This window comes from Limanda limanda, chromosome 22, assembly GCF_963576545.1.
Source record: "Limanda limanda chromosome 22, fLimLim1.1, whole genome shotgun sequence".
NCBI classification, from domain to species: Eukaryota; Metazoa; Chordata; class Actinopteri; order Pleuronectiformes; family Pleuronectidae; genus Limanda; species Limanda limanda.
In genome coordinates this window covers 14958636-14976179 of record NC_083657.1, presented here as the reverse complement: position 1 = coordinate 14976179, position 17544 = coordinate 14958636, and the positions used below count along the sequence as shown (strand labels likewise).

At 40.7% G+C, this 17544-nt stretch overlaps 1 protein-coding gene across 1 annotated transcript; it reads left to right on the top strand.

The window, feature by feature from the left end:
* The first annotated feature begins 324 nt into the window (after positions 1-324).
* On the top strand, positions 325-16385 carry LOC133028693 (equilibrative nucleoside transporter 2). Its single transcript, XM_061095654.1, has 13 exons — positions 325-476; positions 5578-5634; positions 5973-6054; positions 7013-7158; positions 7800-7939; positions 8030-8164; positions 8379-8476; positions 8965-9034; positions 10231-10409; positions 10831-10933; positions 11334-11419; positions 12761-12960; positions 13965-16385. Exons 2-13 carry the CDS (start codon positions 5603-5605, stop codon positions 14074-14076), a joined length of 1383 nt encoding a protein of 460 aa, XP_060951637.1. The 5' UTR covers positions 325-476; positions 5578-5602; the 3' UTR covers positions 14077-16385.
* The last annotated feature ends 1159 nt before the right edge of the window (positions 16386-17544 follow it).

The following is a 17544-nucleotide window of genomic DNA, read 5'->3' as shown; positions in this document are numbered from 1 at the left end:
TTACATACATTCACACATATGTATATAAACATACAAACATATACAAATTGACACACACATACTTGTAAACATTCACACATATACATACATAAACGCACACACAGAAACATATATGTGCATATATATATGTGTGTTTATATATATATATATATATATATACATAAATATGTGAGTTTCTGTCTCTTGACAGGAGCTCTAGCTACGAAAATGTGAAGGTTTTCGCGGGTAAAAAACGTGTCACTACTCCGGAAGTGGATAGAATTCGGGGGGTGACGACCACAGTCTATGGTGACGACACGCCCAGATTAAACAGACGCAGCTCGCGGCCATGCCCATTTCTACAGATTCCCGCCACGTGTAGACGCGGACCAGGCTCCAGACGAGTCGTTCCCTTCGTGTCGGTGTGGACGAGACTCGGTTTCCCGGCGGAAACACTATGAAGACACAGTGACGACAAGACCAGCGTTTAACCCGAGGTGAGCCCCTCGCCACCATTATCGGGCTCCGTATCACGTTAGCTCTGTACGTGCAGATATGGCCGCGGTGTCTCCGTGGTCGGGGCTGGGGGAACGTTCGAAGCGGAACGTCTGTGTTTGTGTGCTTGTGGTAGTGTGTTGAGGAGGGGGCTGCTGCTGGTGGTCCGCTGGTTTCCTCCTCGTCTCCTGCTGCACTGCTGTGTTATTCAATGCATCTGTCGGTGAGTCGGTCGCTCATGTGAGGATGGAACCGATGGTATGGTAATTTATTCTGTTGTTTATTTCAGTTCGGACCGACCTGTGTCCACATGTGACAGTGTACACCATCAACACACAATACGTTTGTTTACCCGCAGGGAAGTAAATGGTCTGTGTTTATGTAGTAGCACAACTGCAGTACTCGGATGAAGGAGCTGATCAGTAAAGGTGTACTACTGTATTTCTCTTTTCCTCGCGGTGATGAAGCTACACGAACACATGCTCACTGAGCTGGATCACTGCGAAGACTGGTAATCTGATGAGACAGCAGTGAATCAGACGCATTTACAAACAGCATGACACATAACTGGAAAGCCAAAAGCACCAGTAAGCAGAAACACTGAGTCATTGTTTCCCTCAGGTGGGGAACAGATGTAATGATTTTGTTTTTGTACATCTTAGCTGTGATCACTCACGATCCTCGTCTGTCTCTTGATCCCGTCTGAAATGATGCAACGTCTTGATTAGGGACGGGAATCGGCAGGGACCTCCCGATACGATACTATCACGATACTTGGGTGGCGATACGATATGTATTGCGATTCTTTGGGTATTGCGATTCGATATTACGATTTCCTGCGATTTCTTTTGGTTATATTTTTTTTAAATATTGGACCATGGAAAAAAAGTTGAATCATAGTACAAATACAACACAGTCAAATTTACTTAGAGCTTTACAAGTTTTATTTCAAATATTAACATTTACTTAATGACTGCTGGGTAGTCAAAAGAGAAGATAAATAAAAATGTGCCCTATTATTGTATACCCCCAGTCAACTGCACACAAACTGACAGATTAAAAAATGTATGCCACTTAGGCTTCTTTTAAACAATAAATAAAAGGTAAATTAAATAGAATGAATAAAAGTTAATTCATTATTTCAACTTTGAAATAAACAAAAAGTAGGCTATGCTTCATTGTTGTCTGCATGTAGGCGATGCAAAGCTAGTGCTTGGGTATGTTTAGATTCTTGTGCAAAAACAAGAGCTGGTCAACTTGCCCCCCCCCCCCCCCCTAGTCTTGATAAACATACACAAGACAGAGGATGCTGCACATTAAGCAAAGAGGGATTTCTAAATATGAGCGACACAGTTAAAGTGCTCGACACAAAGCTCTCTCTGAGCTCTGTCTGTAACTCCTCCGACCTCGTGGAGTGGATGTTTACTTTGAGTTGCTCCACCTCATGAGCAGGTGTGCACCTTTTTTGTGTGTCATGTCAAATTAATTGAATTTACCACAGGTGGACCCGACTCATGGCGTAGACACAGCTCAAAGATGACTAGTAGAAGTGGGAGGTACCGGAGTTACATTTCTTAGAATTCATTTTTTTCACTTTTTCACTCTGCCAAGGCCCGACAGTTCGCTTATTAAACCACATTTAAATTCATTAGATCAGCCATTTTATATGGCTCTGCAACAAATTACACACTCTCAATAGATATCAGTCCACATAATATGCCTGATAAATTATATTATTTATGATTTACTCTGAGATATAATGAACATTTTGAAAAAACGTTAAAGGAAGTGAAAAACAACTCTTGGATCTGCCCCCTGATTCAGTTCTGCACCAAAATTCTCTGGGTTTTCCCCTGACTCGTACCACATCCTCCCACTAAGTTTAACCGTAGTACTTTTTGCAAAACCCTTGCTCACTTATAGACAGGCAGACAAAGAAAACCCAGATTGAAACAAGAAGCACTTAAATGGCACTTACGTACAGCACTTCGGAGTTTGGCTCATGGTTGAATGCACTTATCGTAAGTTGCTTTGGATAAAAGGGTCAGCTAAATGAAATGAAATTGGGGAAAAAATGAAATCGGTTTTCTGTTGCCTGCGTGTTGTTCCTCTGCATGTCAGTAGAGGAAAGACAGTCAGAATACTTTCAGGCAGCACAGAGAGCCCTAATTTGATCTCCCTCCAGCCATGTGACCCAGTTCTGATTAATGACAGCTCAAATCACTTGGAATCAGATTTTTTTAAATGGTCAGAACAGTGTGACCCATATCGGAATTCACTGCGACTTCGACGTCACTCAAACGAGTGGGCGGGTGTCACCTGGCGACAACAAACATAGAAGACAGCTGCGACGGAGGCAGTCAGTGGAAGGACAGTGAAGGTTTAACCTCATAGTTATTTGGGTGACAGGTCTGTACAAGTTCAACTTAAGGAAGTAACCGGTCTGTGACCATTGAACAGCGAGCGCTCACATCTGTGGCTCCCATGTTTATTACTGACTTCTCCTTGTTTACCAAACACAGCGTGCTGCGTGTGACTTGTTGCTCTTCTGTCACATCAGAGTCTGATACTGGCCACATTTTAAAAGATCATGTTAACAGCTACTTTAAAAAAACAACAATCCAAATTTGAGTACTAAGGCTTACAGTGTGTACGCAGAGTAAATTATCAGTGGAACTGCCCGGCACAGCAAATAAAAAGACTTTTGAAGACAGATTGATTTCTGCCTGTGGAGGAAAACATAGCTGCTTGTGTTAGTCAATTATGTTAGTGCATTTGTATATTGAAAGATACAGACAGGAGGGATTGTCGGTGCAGTAGTGTTTGTGTGTTTTTAAAGAGCCACTGCATTCTAAGGGACTGACATCTGAAGAATGATTTGTGTTTGCCTGTGTAGGCAACTATGCTGGTAGTGACCCGCTTCGAGTGTTAACCCAGGACTTGCAAATTTTTTCTCAAGTTCTACATGTTTGCCTCGGTGATGTTGGAGGGGCCACTCCTCCTGTCTGTCTGGTACATTTTGTGGCTTACAGAGAGGGAGTGGTGGATTGCCCCAAGAAATAAAGAAGGTGGAGAAAAGGGCTAGAATGCTAAACGGCCCCCTCCAAAAATGGGCTTTGTCTGTCCCCTGGTTGTTTGCGCTTCACTAGCGTCACTAATAGAACCGTCTCGCTTTCATTAGCTGCAGGGGGAAAGCTTTTTCAGCAAACTTCCCTTTTTGGAACTGTGATAGATATAAAAAGTATCAACTCTTCATTTAAATGTGTGAAAACAACTTGACCTTTGTGATATATTTTGTTGACTTGTGTACTTGCATTAGAATGTGTCCAAAAATTTTCAAAATTCAGAGAAATTATATTTAAGGCAGGGGGATGTTACACTTTGCCCGTCTCTGCTGTATTTCCCTGGTCAAACAATGCGTGACGATGTAAAAACACAGTTCCCCAGTTAGACGTTTTTTCCCTTCCACTGGTTGTTATGGTCACTTGTAATGACTCACCATTATTCATTGCCGTTCGCTGTGTAACATAAATAAAACTTAAAAAGATTAACTAATCCATGAACATGATTTCTTCGCCTGAGGTAGTTTTTCATCTGCAAATGTCGTGAAGACAACAACTCCCACGATCCCACGCTGCCTCCCAACGTCTTTTGTTATTGTTTGGATGGAGAGACCCCTAGTGGCTGAAGTTTCATGTTGTATCTTTAAGTATGGGTTATTTGAAATCATCCGGTCCTATGACTTCAGCCTTTTAAGTGGCTTATATCAGGCTTAGTGAGATTACATCAGCTGACATTCCTGTTGATACGAGGGGCTGTGACTCTTGTCTGCTTTCAGCCCCGAACTTAAGAGGACTCAGTATATGTTTTTTTGTGTCAATTCGAGTGGGTCTTTGTTACAAACGCACACATCCAAACCCCTGCCAGGTGTTTGACTGGCTTTTGCAAAAGATCAGTAAAAACATGAATTATTTTAGTTTTACCTCCTGCCGATATCCTTGCCTTTGATTCAGCCAAACATTGTTGCCGTCTCTCAGCCATAACAACTCCCTTCCTATGCATTTTGATCCTTCAATAACATGTTGGTAAAATAAACACAACATATTGTTAGTCCTGTCCATGATTTACTAGAGCATTGTAATTAGTTCTGCTCTGCTGCATTAAACAGGCTTTTAGTTAGACTGCAGTGAACTTTGACTGAGCTTATATTCTTCAAGCTTTGAGAACATACCACTGTCTCAGTGAGACGCAGATGAGACCATCTCACCAGGGAATAAACGGGCCTTTATTTTTAGCCTAGCTTGTAACTTAATGTACAACACCTGTGATCCATGGAAAACAGAGTGAATGGAAAACCTGTTTTTGTTTGTAGGAAGTGTAGACTGGCAGGTTTAGGGAAGTATCCAAATAACTGAACTGACGAAGAAATAGAAATGAAAGTGCAGTCAACAGACAAACTATTTGCTTGAGCCACATATACTTTCCGAGCTGCACAACATAGAGAATGTTTGTATAAGATTTGTGTGTTGTGAGCTGGATTTTATGTATCTAGTCTGATCCCCCAAGTCAAACAAGCCAAGCAGCCATTCTGCACGCTTAGTGTGTGAGCTTCCTTTTCTCTACAGACAATGGGCTGCAGTATGTGTGTGAGTGTGTGTATGCAGGGAGTGGATTCTCATGTTCTTAACTAGAGCACAGGGTGCCTCAGGGTACTCTCACACCTAATTTGTTTGTTCCAGACTGTCAGACTCTTCAGTTTTGTCCAAACCAAAATCATGAACCTAAGTCTAGACTTTCAGGTGTGAAAATTTAATTTGAACACATCAAACTGCAAGTTACTTCATCCTAATACTCACAGGTTCATGTGACGTAACATAGCAAAAGTCAAGGTGAAACAATGTAAAGACTTTATTTCCAGGCTCGTACCACACCGCTGTGCTTCAGAGCGTCTCTGGACCAGCCCTCACAGCCTCCTCTCAGAAGACAAACACACTCCTGCATCTCAGTTGGAAACCCGCGGAGGAGTGTCTTGAAAACAAACTTGTGCGATCAGTTGTTCTCGGACATGTGGCTAACCTTTCCTCTCTGCTGTTGCCCTCGCAGTTTCACCAGAACCTCCTACGTCAGGATGAAGGAAGGAACAGACGCTCCTCAGGATCGGTGAGTTACAACTAGTTTCCAACGAGAAACTCATCACTCATCGAATTTGTCTTTGTTGCTGACGATGTTGCTGGTGTAACAATTAAAACTAGAATTGCACTCAGTAGAACACATACAGCTATGGTCTCATGAAGTTTTTGTGACAGGTTTCTAGCCCTATTTGTAATATACAGCAGCTGAAAAAGCCTACACCCTATATTAACAAAAAAAGTAACCTTCGACAAGAAGATAATATTTTGCTGTTAATAGTGGCTGCCTGTTCTTTAAGAATGATACTGTAATGCAATGTCCAGCTGGCTTCTGTAAACCTTTCTTCAAGTAACACTTCTTATTCACAGGGGTTGCTTGGTGGGAATCTGTTTCTTCATTTTGGGCCTGGGAACACTGTTACCATGGAACTTCTTCATGACTGCTTCATTGGTAAAATCATTATATTTCTCCTAAATTTCCTTCAGGATGAATAAAGTGTCTGTCTATTTATCTACTTCTGACAGAATATGCATGCAATGTTTTAGACTCAGTCATAGATGATATCTTATCAGTTTTTAGATCACCTCTTCAAAAGAAAAACCTTTCTCCACAGTGACTTAAGAAATTGTTGGTCCTGAGCTTCACTTAAACTTCTTAAAGAATCAAATGCTGGATGGTTGAAAACGGTCTAAAAACGACATCATGTGATGTAAGGGAACATAAGGGATTGGATTTGTCAGAGATGGTATTAAGTGATCATGCATGTTATGCATTCTGGACCCATAAATCCACCCAGGCCGTCATGTGGATGTAGTCATGCGCAAACACACATGTTCATGTGACTGAGCAAAGCCTCTCTTCACATGGATGTTACCTACGTGTGCAGCGCTGCAACCCCACTCTGATTCTTGCTGAAAGCTTTGACACTTGACAGTCAGGGATATTTTCAGCTGCTGATAGAAGATGTGAGAACACTGCAGGTCTCACGCAGCAAAGCAAATGAGGACGATTATTTCAGTGTTGCCAGAACTACATGTATCTGGATCTATGCTCCAATCAGCCACCTGGATTTTAGGACAACACAGCTTTATTTTGTCATAAAGCTACTGTAACAATTAGTATTAGTTTCCTGTCTGCTAATAAAGCATGACAACTGATAGATTGTATTATGATTATAATTTGTTGGTCTTTGCCACTTTATGCTAACTCCTTGCATTAATAACCTATTTTGTGTATACTTAACAACAACATGAAAAGACTGAAATATTTTACTGCTTGATTATATTAAAATGACTGATCTTCCATAGTTGGTTAATGTAGTATGCAGTCCCAATTTCATGTATCCTTGTGTGAAGTGGAAGTAGGATTTGGCAGTGGTGATCTAATATCTGTCCTGCTGTGTTTGTAGTATTTTCAAGGTCGTCTAAACACAACAGAATGGAGCAACGGCACAGCGGTGATCCAGAAAGATTACTACTTCAACAACTGGATGACCCTGCTGTCCCAGCTGCCCCTGCTGCTGTTCACCCTGCTCAACTCCGTCCTCTACCACAGGTCAGTGACTGGATTCCAAGTAAAGATTATGTCATCATTGGGCCTGGCCAGTGTTCAGAAACTATTCATAAGAAAGTAAGACTTTTGTTTATCTAGGAACACAAAGATATTCAGTTGGAATAATGCAATTTGCTTCTAAACACCAAGTGTCTTTTACAAATATGTTACTCAGTGTTTCCCAATAATAATCTTGCTGTGGTGGCCAATGTTTTTCTAATTTGTGCTGCGACAGTTTATTAAAGAAACAAAATTAATTTTTACACTCAAATCATAATTACATAAGAGATAAGGTGTATTGCTCTGTCGCTGCATTGTATATCTTTGCCTTGTGCTTGCCCGTGCTATCTTCCACAAAGTTTTACCATCCATGCAGACCGTTTGATTATATAGTTCAGCTGCAGTTGTGGTATAAAATGCAATTCCCCCTCTAATGCGAGGACTTTTACTCTAGTCTGTGTACCTGTCATTTGGAATCTTTTGCATACGAGTGTGCGCCTGTATTCGCACCCTTGCTGCCACCATAGATTTAATTAATTCTGGGGAATAAAATACTGACTCAGTCGTTTTCTTCCAGTTTGGTGTAGAAGTCAACACACTCTTGGTTAAATCACTAATCTGGATGTCGACTGTTCTTCTTTCAGGATATCGGAGGCGATGCGTATCGCAGGTAGCCTTGTTTTCATCCTGCTGCTCTTCATCCTCACAGCAGTGCTGGTCAAAGTGCCCATGGAGGCAGACCGCTTCTTCTCAGTAACCATGGCTACTATCTGGTTCATCAACTGTAAGTCATTGTGGGTGAAAGCCTGAAATAGCAGTCGAGAGTGGCGCACAGTTGGAAAATGTCGAGTGACACAGCACTTGTTCTTCCCAGCGTTCGGTGCCGTGCTGCAGGGCAGTCTGTTCGGCCTGGTGGGTCTGCTGCCTCAGAAGTACAGCACCGTCTTCATGAGTGGACAGGGCCTTGCCGGGACCTTCGCCGCCATCGCCATGCTGCTCGCCATAGCCAGTGAGCCACCCACACAAAATTACACTTTGTGCTTGTCCACCAGTTGCCTAGAAACGCATGTAGAGCTAGTCAAATTACAACAGCAACCCTCAGCTCAAAGACACTGAGATGACTCTGTTTGTGTTGGGTCCTTATGAGCAGTTTTATCTTTTTTTATAAGCTTCTCCCTTCAACAGCTGGTGGCTAACTCATGTCTTTGATCTTTGTGACTCAGGTGATGCAGACTCTGAGTCAGCAGCGTTGGGCTACTTCTTTACACCATGCCTGGGAACAGTGGTCACACTCTTAAGCTACCTGCTTCTACCTCGACTGGTCAGTCAGCTTCAGGCTCTGCATGACTACGTTACCCGAAATCCTTTCAACCTCCACTAAACTATTGTGAACCCACTCTTTGTTAGCTATTAACATAATTAACGGCAACTTAACACAGTCGCACTGAAGCAACTGTTTGTTTTTAACATTGCCGTGTTCAAAATTAAACTAAATCAGTAAATACATAACCAAACTTTTTAAGATAGTTTGGTTTAGATAGTTTGATATTTTTGAAAAACTTAACATTTTTAGAATAGCTGTTTAAACCTCAGTAGCTTTAATTTTTTGTGATGAATCCTGGAAGTGAAACAGAAGCCAAATGATAGCAGGACTAAGTGAATCTTAATTTCTATAGGAATTACCATTAAACCTGTGCTGTGTTAACATGTCTCAACAGGATAATTTCCGTTTGTGTCTATGTATTCTGTTTTGTTTGTGTATTTTACAGCTCAGAGGTCTAACTTGTGTTGTCTGTTGTTTCCATGCAGGAGTTTGCCCAGTATTATCTGAAGAAAAGCAGCAAGTATGAGGCAGGCACCACAGACGAGCTACTGAAAGGTGAGATCGCCAAACTCACCCTGCGCAAACTCCCTCAGCTGTCTCTCTGAATTATTTATTCTGTCTCAAAGCGACACTCATTTCACCTACTGACTTAGTTTTTGAAGTACGATCTCTTAAATAATAATAGCATTAAAGGTGTGAAGAATATTTGTGACGTCTATTTGTTAAGTTTCATGTTGCAGCTGAATACCTCCCCTCACCCTCCCCTTCCAAACATGAGAGAGAACCTGTGGTAACCTTCAGTTGTCATAAAAACTCAAAAGGGGTTTATGTAGTTTGTCCAGTTTGGACGACTGTACAAAACGTGGCTGCCTCCAAATAGAGGACCCTCTCCAGATGGACATATAAAGTATTTATATATAAAGGGCCCATTTCAGGGTGAAGAAACAACAATTCATACAATTTAGATGAAACATAGTAGTGAAAACATCACTGGGATAATTTTATATTCAATTTCTGCCAAAAGATCCCTTTCACCTAAATCGCACACACTGGACCTTTTGAGCTGATCAAACATTTGTTTGACAGTGAGCGAGCGTGTGTTTACTTTTCCAGTTCACAGTTCAGCCGTTCGGTCTAGTTGAATCAAATCAATTCAGTGGAACATTATCTTATTAAGTGAGTTGACCCTCTGTTTATCCAATTAGAGTCCCAGCAGCGCTCGGACAAAGACAGAGCCTGTTACACTGACACACGGTCCCACACACACACACACACTCAGCATAATCTTTGAATAGTCAAAAACCCAAAGAGCTGCTCCGACTCACACAATGCAGCCAACCAGATTCCATGTTTCCCTCAAGCGTACCTTGAACAGTAAAGGTTTTGTATAGATAAAAAGAACAATGGGCTTATTTAGTCTCACAATATTCAAACATATGAACCGAGCCTGCAATTGCCACAGAAAATTGAAGGGGAAGGGGTTTACATGATCAGAGATCAGAGATGTTGGTGGGTTCAAAGTGACCAATCAAAGGAAGGGAGCATCAGCCACCGTCACAAAATTTAACTTGAGCTAGCATCTGTCTGTCGGTGTTGACGAGTTGCAAGCGTGAAACACAGCCATGCACACAGAGCATAAATGCTTAGTTGTGACTATGCCTTTCCGCGCGCAGATAATGCTCCCCTGTGTGTACGGATTTGTACTTTCATTTTGAGACAGCATAAAGACAAGTTTACATGTTCATCTTCAGAGAACATCACAGTGGAGAACAAGAACCTGAACGGCCATGCTAATGGCTCTGTGAGCAGCAGCGAACAAGCCGAGACAAAGGTGGACCCCAGCCCGGAGGAGAATAAGCAGGCCTTCCTGTCACTGGAGCAGGTGGAGAAGACACAGGCCAAAGCCTCCGTCATAGAGGTGTTCAAAAAGGTTAGTGTCATTAAAACTACGACAATCAATTGTTCTGTGTGTCAGATATTGTAGTGCATCATAAAGTAACTATGTGTGTGTTCACATGTTGTTGGAATAATCCGTGAAATGAATTCCTGACTAAATAAATGTATGTAAACGCCGTATTAATTTTTAACATCTCAGAGTTGCTGACCTCCTCACTTGATCTTCTTTACTATGTAAATCAATGAAAGAGGTGTCAGGTTGCTGTTAAAAGGCTCAGAACAAATGAATACAACATGTTTTGTTAACAGCTTCCATAATTTTTCACATTTCCATTTCAAAGTTGGTTCAAAGTCGGAACAAAATTCACCACTCTGGGAAGTTGGACCTACTGAGGAGCACATGAATGCACATTTAGTCCTGTCATGTGTATAAGCTGTTTCTCTTTTCTTTTCAGATCTGGGTGATGGCGTTCTGTGTGACTTTTGTGTTCACAGTCACTCTGTCTGTCTTCCCTGCTGTCACTGCAGATGTCAGGACATCATTCCCAGGAAAATGGGGTATGACTGAGCCTTTGTTTAACTCTGGCAGATTCCTGCGGCAAACAACATGCACATACTGGACGTCTATATACACAAAAGAATATGTATTGCCCAGATTCACAAATTTTAATTTGCCCTATAGTCATAACAATAAAGGTGCAACATCCTCTGTTCCTAACCCTTGAATAGCACCAGGAAAAACTACAACAAATCCAGTTTAACAAGAGAATGAAATGCCGAATCCTCAGGGAGGGACTCAAGTGAGGGATGGAAGTGCATCATCAACAGGATAATAACACTCAACGTTCATGAGAGAAGACATAACATGTCTAACATAAATGGAGCGATGTGCAGTAACAATCTCTATACTCTTTTAAGTTGTGGCCTTATGTAAAATCCTCCTTTGTTCTTTCACCAGACCGCTTCTTTCTGTCAGTGTGCTGCTTCTTAATGTTCAACGTCAACGACTGGCTCGGCCGCACCATCACCACCATCATACGCTGGGTGAGTGTCTATGTATTTGGCTGAGATTCAATCAATTACATGACTAATTTCAGTTTTATAATAATCAGACTCCTCTTTGTAGCATACGTTTGTCCAAACGACGTATCTTTGCCATTTTCTAGCTTTATTTGCATTTTGATGCTTGGTCAAATGCTAACCAGCTAAACTACACATGTCCAGCACAAACAACTTTAAAAAAGTCAAAGGTTGAATAATTTTTTTAATGACGTAATTTAATTTAATAGATAATCCAGGAAATTGAATACCGGAAAAAATCAAAGTACTCAGACTGTTATGTTAAGACTCAGCTGTGCAGTCAAGCTTGTGACTCTGATCGTAGAGACGACGAAATGCAACATGTTGCTGCACAACACGTGTAATGTTTGCCATGTTCACTATTTTACTTATTCAAACATATGCAAACCTATACTGGGCAAGGACAAAGTTCAACTGATTTAAACATTCTGCTCCTCTAAAATACTACATCATAACAGTCCTGAGTCATAACAGTTTATTAGTGTGAATGACTTGTTGCGATTGCACCTCTTTCTGCTTTGTTTGTCAAAGCACTGTAAACTATAAACCCTGTTCTTAAAGGTGCCATATAAGTAAAGTTATTATTTTAATTTAGATAATTTTGACATGTGTTTTTGTTTTGTCATAGTTGGGAATTAATTCCTCCCACAGATATTAAAGGCAAGACGAAGTTGCTTAAAAACAGCAGGTCTCTGATGGCTGATACCTTTCTATTGTCTCATAGTAAATACAGCTGTCAACCTCTATTGTATGTAGTTCTGTGTTTACAGAGCGTTCAGGTGAGAGCAGTGATTAGTGAGTGATGGAGAGAACATGACGCACTGCCTCTTTGTCCTTGACTGGAAATGACCTCAGTCGTCCTCCAGTTGAACAATAATACAACAAATTAAACTGACTGGACGCCTAACGGGATCTCTCACTCTCTCTTGTCGTTGTCCCTTTGCCAGAAAGTGGCATCATGTTTTTGTTGTTTTTATGTTGTTGTGTCAGAAGGTCCTCAGCTCCCACACTGACACGTAGAAATCCCTCCTGTTGCCCACATCCACACTACCTCTGATTCCTTTGTGATTTTTTTCCTTCTGTCTGGTTCCTGTCCATCCTCCTGCAGGGTACCAAATCACAACATTATCTTTCTGACATACAGGAATGTTTTTTCTTGTGCAGACACTTTGAGCTAGACTGAGGTGCTCTGCAGGAGATATTTGGAAATATAATTCCAGACCCTCTTAATGTCCTCACTCTACCTGATGTCATCTTCTCATACTCTCTTATATAAACCCATCTTTCCTGTCGTCCCCTCTACAGCCTCGTAAAGAGTCTCATCTGTTCCCGGCGCTGGTCGTCTCCAGGGTGGTGTTCATCCCTCTGCTGATGCTTTGCAACGTCCAGACTCGCTCCTTCCTTCCCGTCTTCTTCGCCCATGACGCTGCTTTCACTATCATCATGGCTCTCTTCTCCCTGTCCAGTGGCTACTTCGTCTGCCTTTCCATGTCCTACGCACCACAGTGAGTACACACCCACTGATGCTGAATGAAGTCATGAAATAATGAATGGTTTAGATCTCATTCCATGATGCAAACAACATCCCACCTGTTACTGCAGTTCTGGGCAAGTACACGTTCAGGGGTGTGGACTGAACTTGTTGTGTTTGGCTCTAAGATAAAAGCTACTAAACCCTCTTTAATAGAAAGAAATGACCAACATTACAACTAGCTTTTGATTTTTTTTAAATGTGAACCTGCATGTAAAATACACACCAACATTAAAAAAGTTAACTAGTTATAATGTAACTTATCACTTTTGACTCAGTCAAGTCATGAAGCTGTGGGAAGGAATGAAAAGTTCTAAACCATATTACTGGTTCACGATGAACTCTTTTAAGAGCCCACGTATTTACACTGATCATCCACAGAAACAAAACCACTTACTGGTTCAAATATCATGTAAAGCTTTAAAGTCTCCACCAAACTAGAATAAGTTTAAGAGTTGTAGACAAAGGAATAGCACAATTTAAGCTGAAATTATGAATGAAGAAAATACACAAACCTTGATAACAAAAACCTCATGCTTAGCAATAAGCCACCCTGTTAACCTCTGGTGCCAAGAGCCAATCATTTGGGGCTTTTAGTGTAGACAGTGGATTTTCAGGCCAAGACTCAGTATCTTGTCACTCGTCTATGCTTTCTTTCTAAATCTTACCTGATATTATCAAAACCTTTTAGAATTATAAGCTTAAATATGTATATATCTTATAATTAATTAACATGCTGGGCAGCAGCCAAGTCTCTTAGGGTCCTTGAACGCACCAACAAGGTGTGTTGGTGTGGAATCACCCCTCGATCGCCATGACAATATCACATCACTGTGACTAATCAAACTGAAGGTGGCTAAATGCTCACTGTGACTCAGCAGTCTTCTGAGAAGGATCATGTATCACTTATTGATTGGTTAAGTGTGATCAGTAACATTAATCTCTCTCTCTCTCTCGCTCTCTTTCTCCCCCCCCCAGGTTAGTGGAGCCGAAGGACGCAGAGACTGCAGGAGCCCTGATGACCTTCTTCCTGGCCCTGGGTCTGTCTTTAGGAGCGGGCTTGTCCTTCCCGCTGAGAGCGCTGGTGTAAACACACACAGGAGAAAATTAGATTAATGGACCTTTACTTTTTTGTCATCCGAGGACCCGAGTGACACTTTAAAAATACAACACACATACGCACTCAGTTCATGAAGTGGTTTTGGTCAAAAATGGCAAGAGTCCCTTCAGATGTAGGAATAAGGGAAATTTTGCATATTCCTGATAACTGCTTATTATGTTGCCTGAAGAAAAGGGTTAGAAAAGATTTCCTCTTTGTTCATTTCTCATAGGATTGTGTTACTGCGTTATTTGGTTTACAGTTTGTGTGTGTAGATTGACTTTTTGATTGGTTTAGGGCATTTAACACTGCTGATGTGTAGATAAAGGGAATCCTTAGAGATACAGATTTAAATGAAGTTCCATGTGCTGCAATCAAGAGGATTTATGTATCGTCTTTGTTCTTGTTGCCACAGTTGATCTGTGTTTACACTATTGTTTGTTTGGCTTTTGATAAGAGATAGCTTCTTGTAATTTGACTGATGGCTTTAATAATTACAACAAGCCTATCTACCTTGTGTTTAAAACATTAGCTATTTTTGATGATGGGGACTTTCTAGGATTATTTTGTTTTTATAATGAACTAGCACTATGCTGCAGATGTAGAACAAACTGTTTGTTTAAATGTCATGTAATTTACCAATGGAAAGTTAATGAGCTGCCTCATGGACATGGCTGGATACGTGAATGAGCCAAAGGGAGAATCCATCCATGCTCTTCTTGTCAACAAACCTGTCCCTCTCCAGCATTTAGGTTACTGCTGCCATCTACTGGTCAGAATTCCCTCTTTCTTTTTGATTCGAACCTTAAAACCTCTGAATAAAACCTGAGTGCTGTGACATCACAGGTTACGACTGACTGACAGGAAACAGTAGCAGTTGGTGGTTGGTTGTATTTCCAGGTTTCAGGTGAACAGGTTGTGTGAGCGGAGCAGCATTCTTCTGCTGATGGAGTAAAAAATGTCGCGGCTCCAACATGTAGTTTTATTTTAAAGTGAGTTTTTAAAAGAAATGCTCGTCCTGAGGACACCGGGCAGCTAAACCTTTCTCATTTAACGTACCAGTGTAGTTATGCTTTTGTTATTAGTAAGAAGACAAACAATTATATAATTTGTGAATATAGGTCATTGTGGAAAATGAGAAACAAATGTAGAATTTTTATGGATATTTATATTGGCCACATAACAAATAGTATTGTTTTTTTTATGTTGCTACCAATGTGCTCTGCTCCAGTCACAAATCTCAGTTTTTCTATTTTTTATTTGAAGTGCACAGACCTCTTCATGTATAGAATTTAACTTATGGTACTTTGCAGGTTTTGTATCACAATCTGTGTGGATAAGAAAGTGTTTAATAAGCCGTTATTTTTATTAGTATTATCCAAGTGTGCGTCTTTTCATTCTGCTGACAGTAAATGAGTGGTTGTCACAGTATGAGGTGTCTTGTACATGTCAAGGAAAAAAACATTTGTCTTGTCTCATCTGCTTGTCCGAAATGAACTAAGGGCTGCCTCCTAACGGACAATTTAACATGGATTGGATTTTTATTTGATGGATTTGTTTTTAAGTGTTACTTGACACTACATTAAATGGACAAATACAGCGAGCAGTTGTCAAGGTACAACGGAGTATTGGGTCCTGTTGAGGAAAAAACTATTCTGACATTTCGAAATAAAGTCACAACATTACGAAAAGTTTTAATTGATGTCTTCTCAATTATCACTTTAATCTCGTAATATTACGACTTTATTCTCACAATCTCTTCTTCCTCAACATGGCAACCATTTATTGTAATAGTTAAAAAATGCCTTGAATCCTCTGCCAATCCCAGACTTTAAATATAGTGGCTGCCAACTGAATATGATCTCTGTTCTATGTGATGCGCCAAATGTTTGATTCCATGTTGTTAACAAAACAAGTTGTTTAGATTCTTGTTAACTCCGCATTTCCTTTGTACTTGTTCAAGTGGTGTTTGAAGAATGTAAAGAGAGTGATGACACATGGGGCCGCTCTCAGGCTGTGGACGCTCTGTAGCTGCCGCTCTGTCACATTCAGCCTTAACGATACAACAAGAAGGTTCACGTTGTTTGCAACAGTCTCATATTGTCCATTTTCTCAGTCAATGCATTTAATTCAACAACACAAAAATCATCCCGTTGTGTTTTCTCCGATCTAGTACGACCATAACGTTACCTGCAGTTCACCCGTACAGATTGTGACAGAATGAGTGACAACAAAGGGAATCCATGCATGTTCATTATGTATGTGTATAGATTTGGCTGTGAATAAATGAATGGTTCCAACCAGTTGTGTGTGTGTAGTTGTTTTAAACTGGTTGCAAGATTACACAAAAACAACAGAACTGTTTTCCCTGAACTTGGTGTAAGGGGTCAGGGAAGAATTATTTTAAGAGAATACTTGATATTAGCGGCAGAAAGCAGAGTATAGAGAACTTCTCCCTTGGTCAAAAATCAAATAAAGGGTCCTGCTTTTCATATGAGGATAACTCAGTTCACTTTAGTCACTGTAAATCTGGATTTTGTTTAATTCTTATTGGTTTATTGATTCTGCCTTGAAATCTAAAGCAGCGCATCCTTCAGCCTTAATGAGCCTGTTCCAGTTCAGGCTTCTTCACATGTGACTGCATCATCAGGACCACAGAGGTCTCTCAGGGTGATTGAGCAACGTTTACGGTGTGTTAGTGTAACTCCTTTCATTTTCACAATTAAGTGAGGGGATGAAATGTAATTACAAAAATCCCTTTATCCCTTAACTAACTTGTAAAAATGAAATTATGACAGTTAAACTAACACAACTTTAAATATTAAATCTGCTTTGAGATTTCCTCAGGTATGGTTTCACAGGTAGAAGATATCGTGTTTAAGGCGCCGTAGCTTTGACTCCTTTTGCAATGGCATGAAAAAGTATTATGTCTCTACCACAACGTCTGAGGGGTTAATATCAAAATAAGAGCATGTTATAAGGGGAAATCCTTTAATGTTAACAAATCCACCTTTAAGCTGCTTTACGGATTTAGCAGAATTTTGTTAGTCTGGATTATTTTTTTTATAGACAAGTTTGAACAAACTTCCTCAGGGCTTAAGTCGGATTTGATTATTGATCGATCTTTGATTTGAGGCTCAACCGGAGCAACAGGTCCTCAACGGCAATCCTGTAATACAAGGCTAACTGAACTAAAGACTTCTTGTCCAATTCCATACAAAATAATAATTTTATCATAAGGTGGTGTAACGGGCGGCACTGTCACCTCACAGCAAGAAGGTTCTTGGTTTGAATCTGGGTCTGTCTGTGTGGAGTTTGCATGCCCCCCCCTGTGTCTGTGGGCGTTTTCTCTCTTTTTACCAGAGTCCAGATTTACAGACTGAGGCAGATTATGCTAAAAGAGACTCTAAATTGTCCGTAGGTGTCAATGCTTGAGTGTCTCTTTGTGTTCACCTGTCC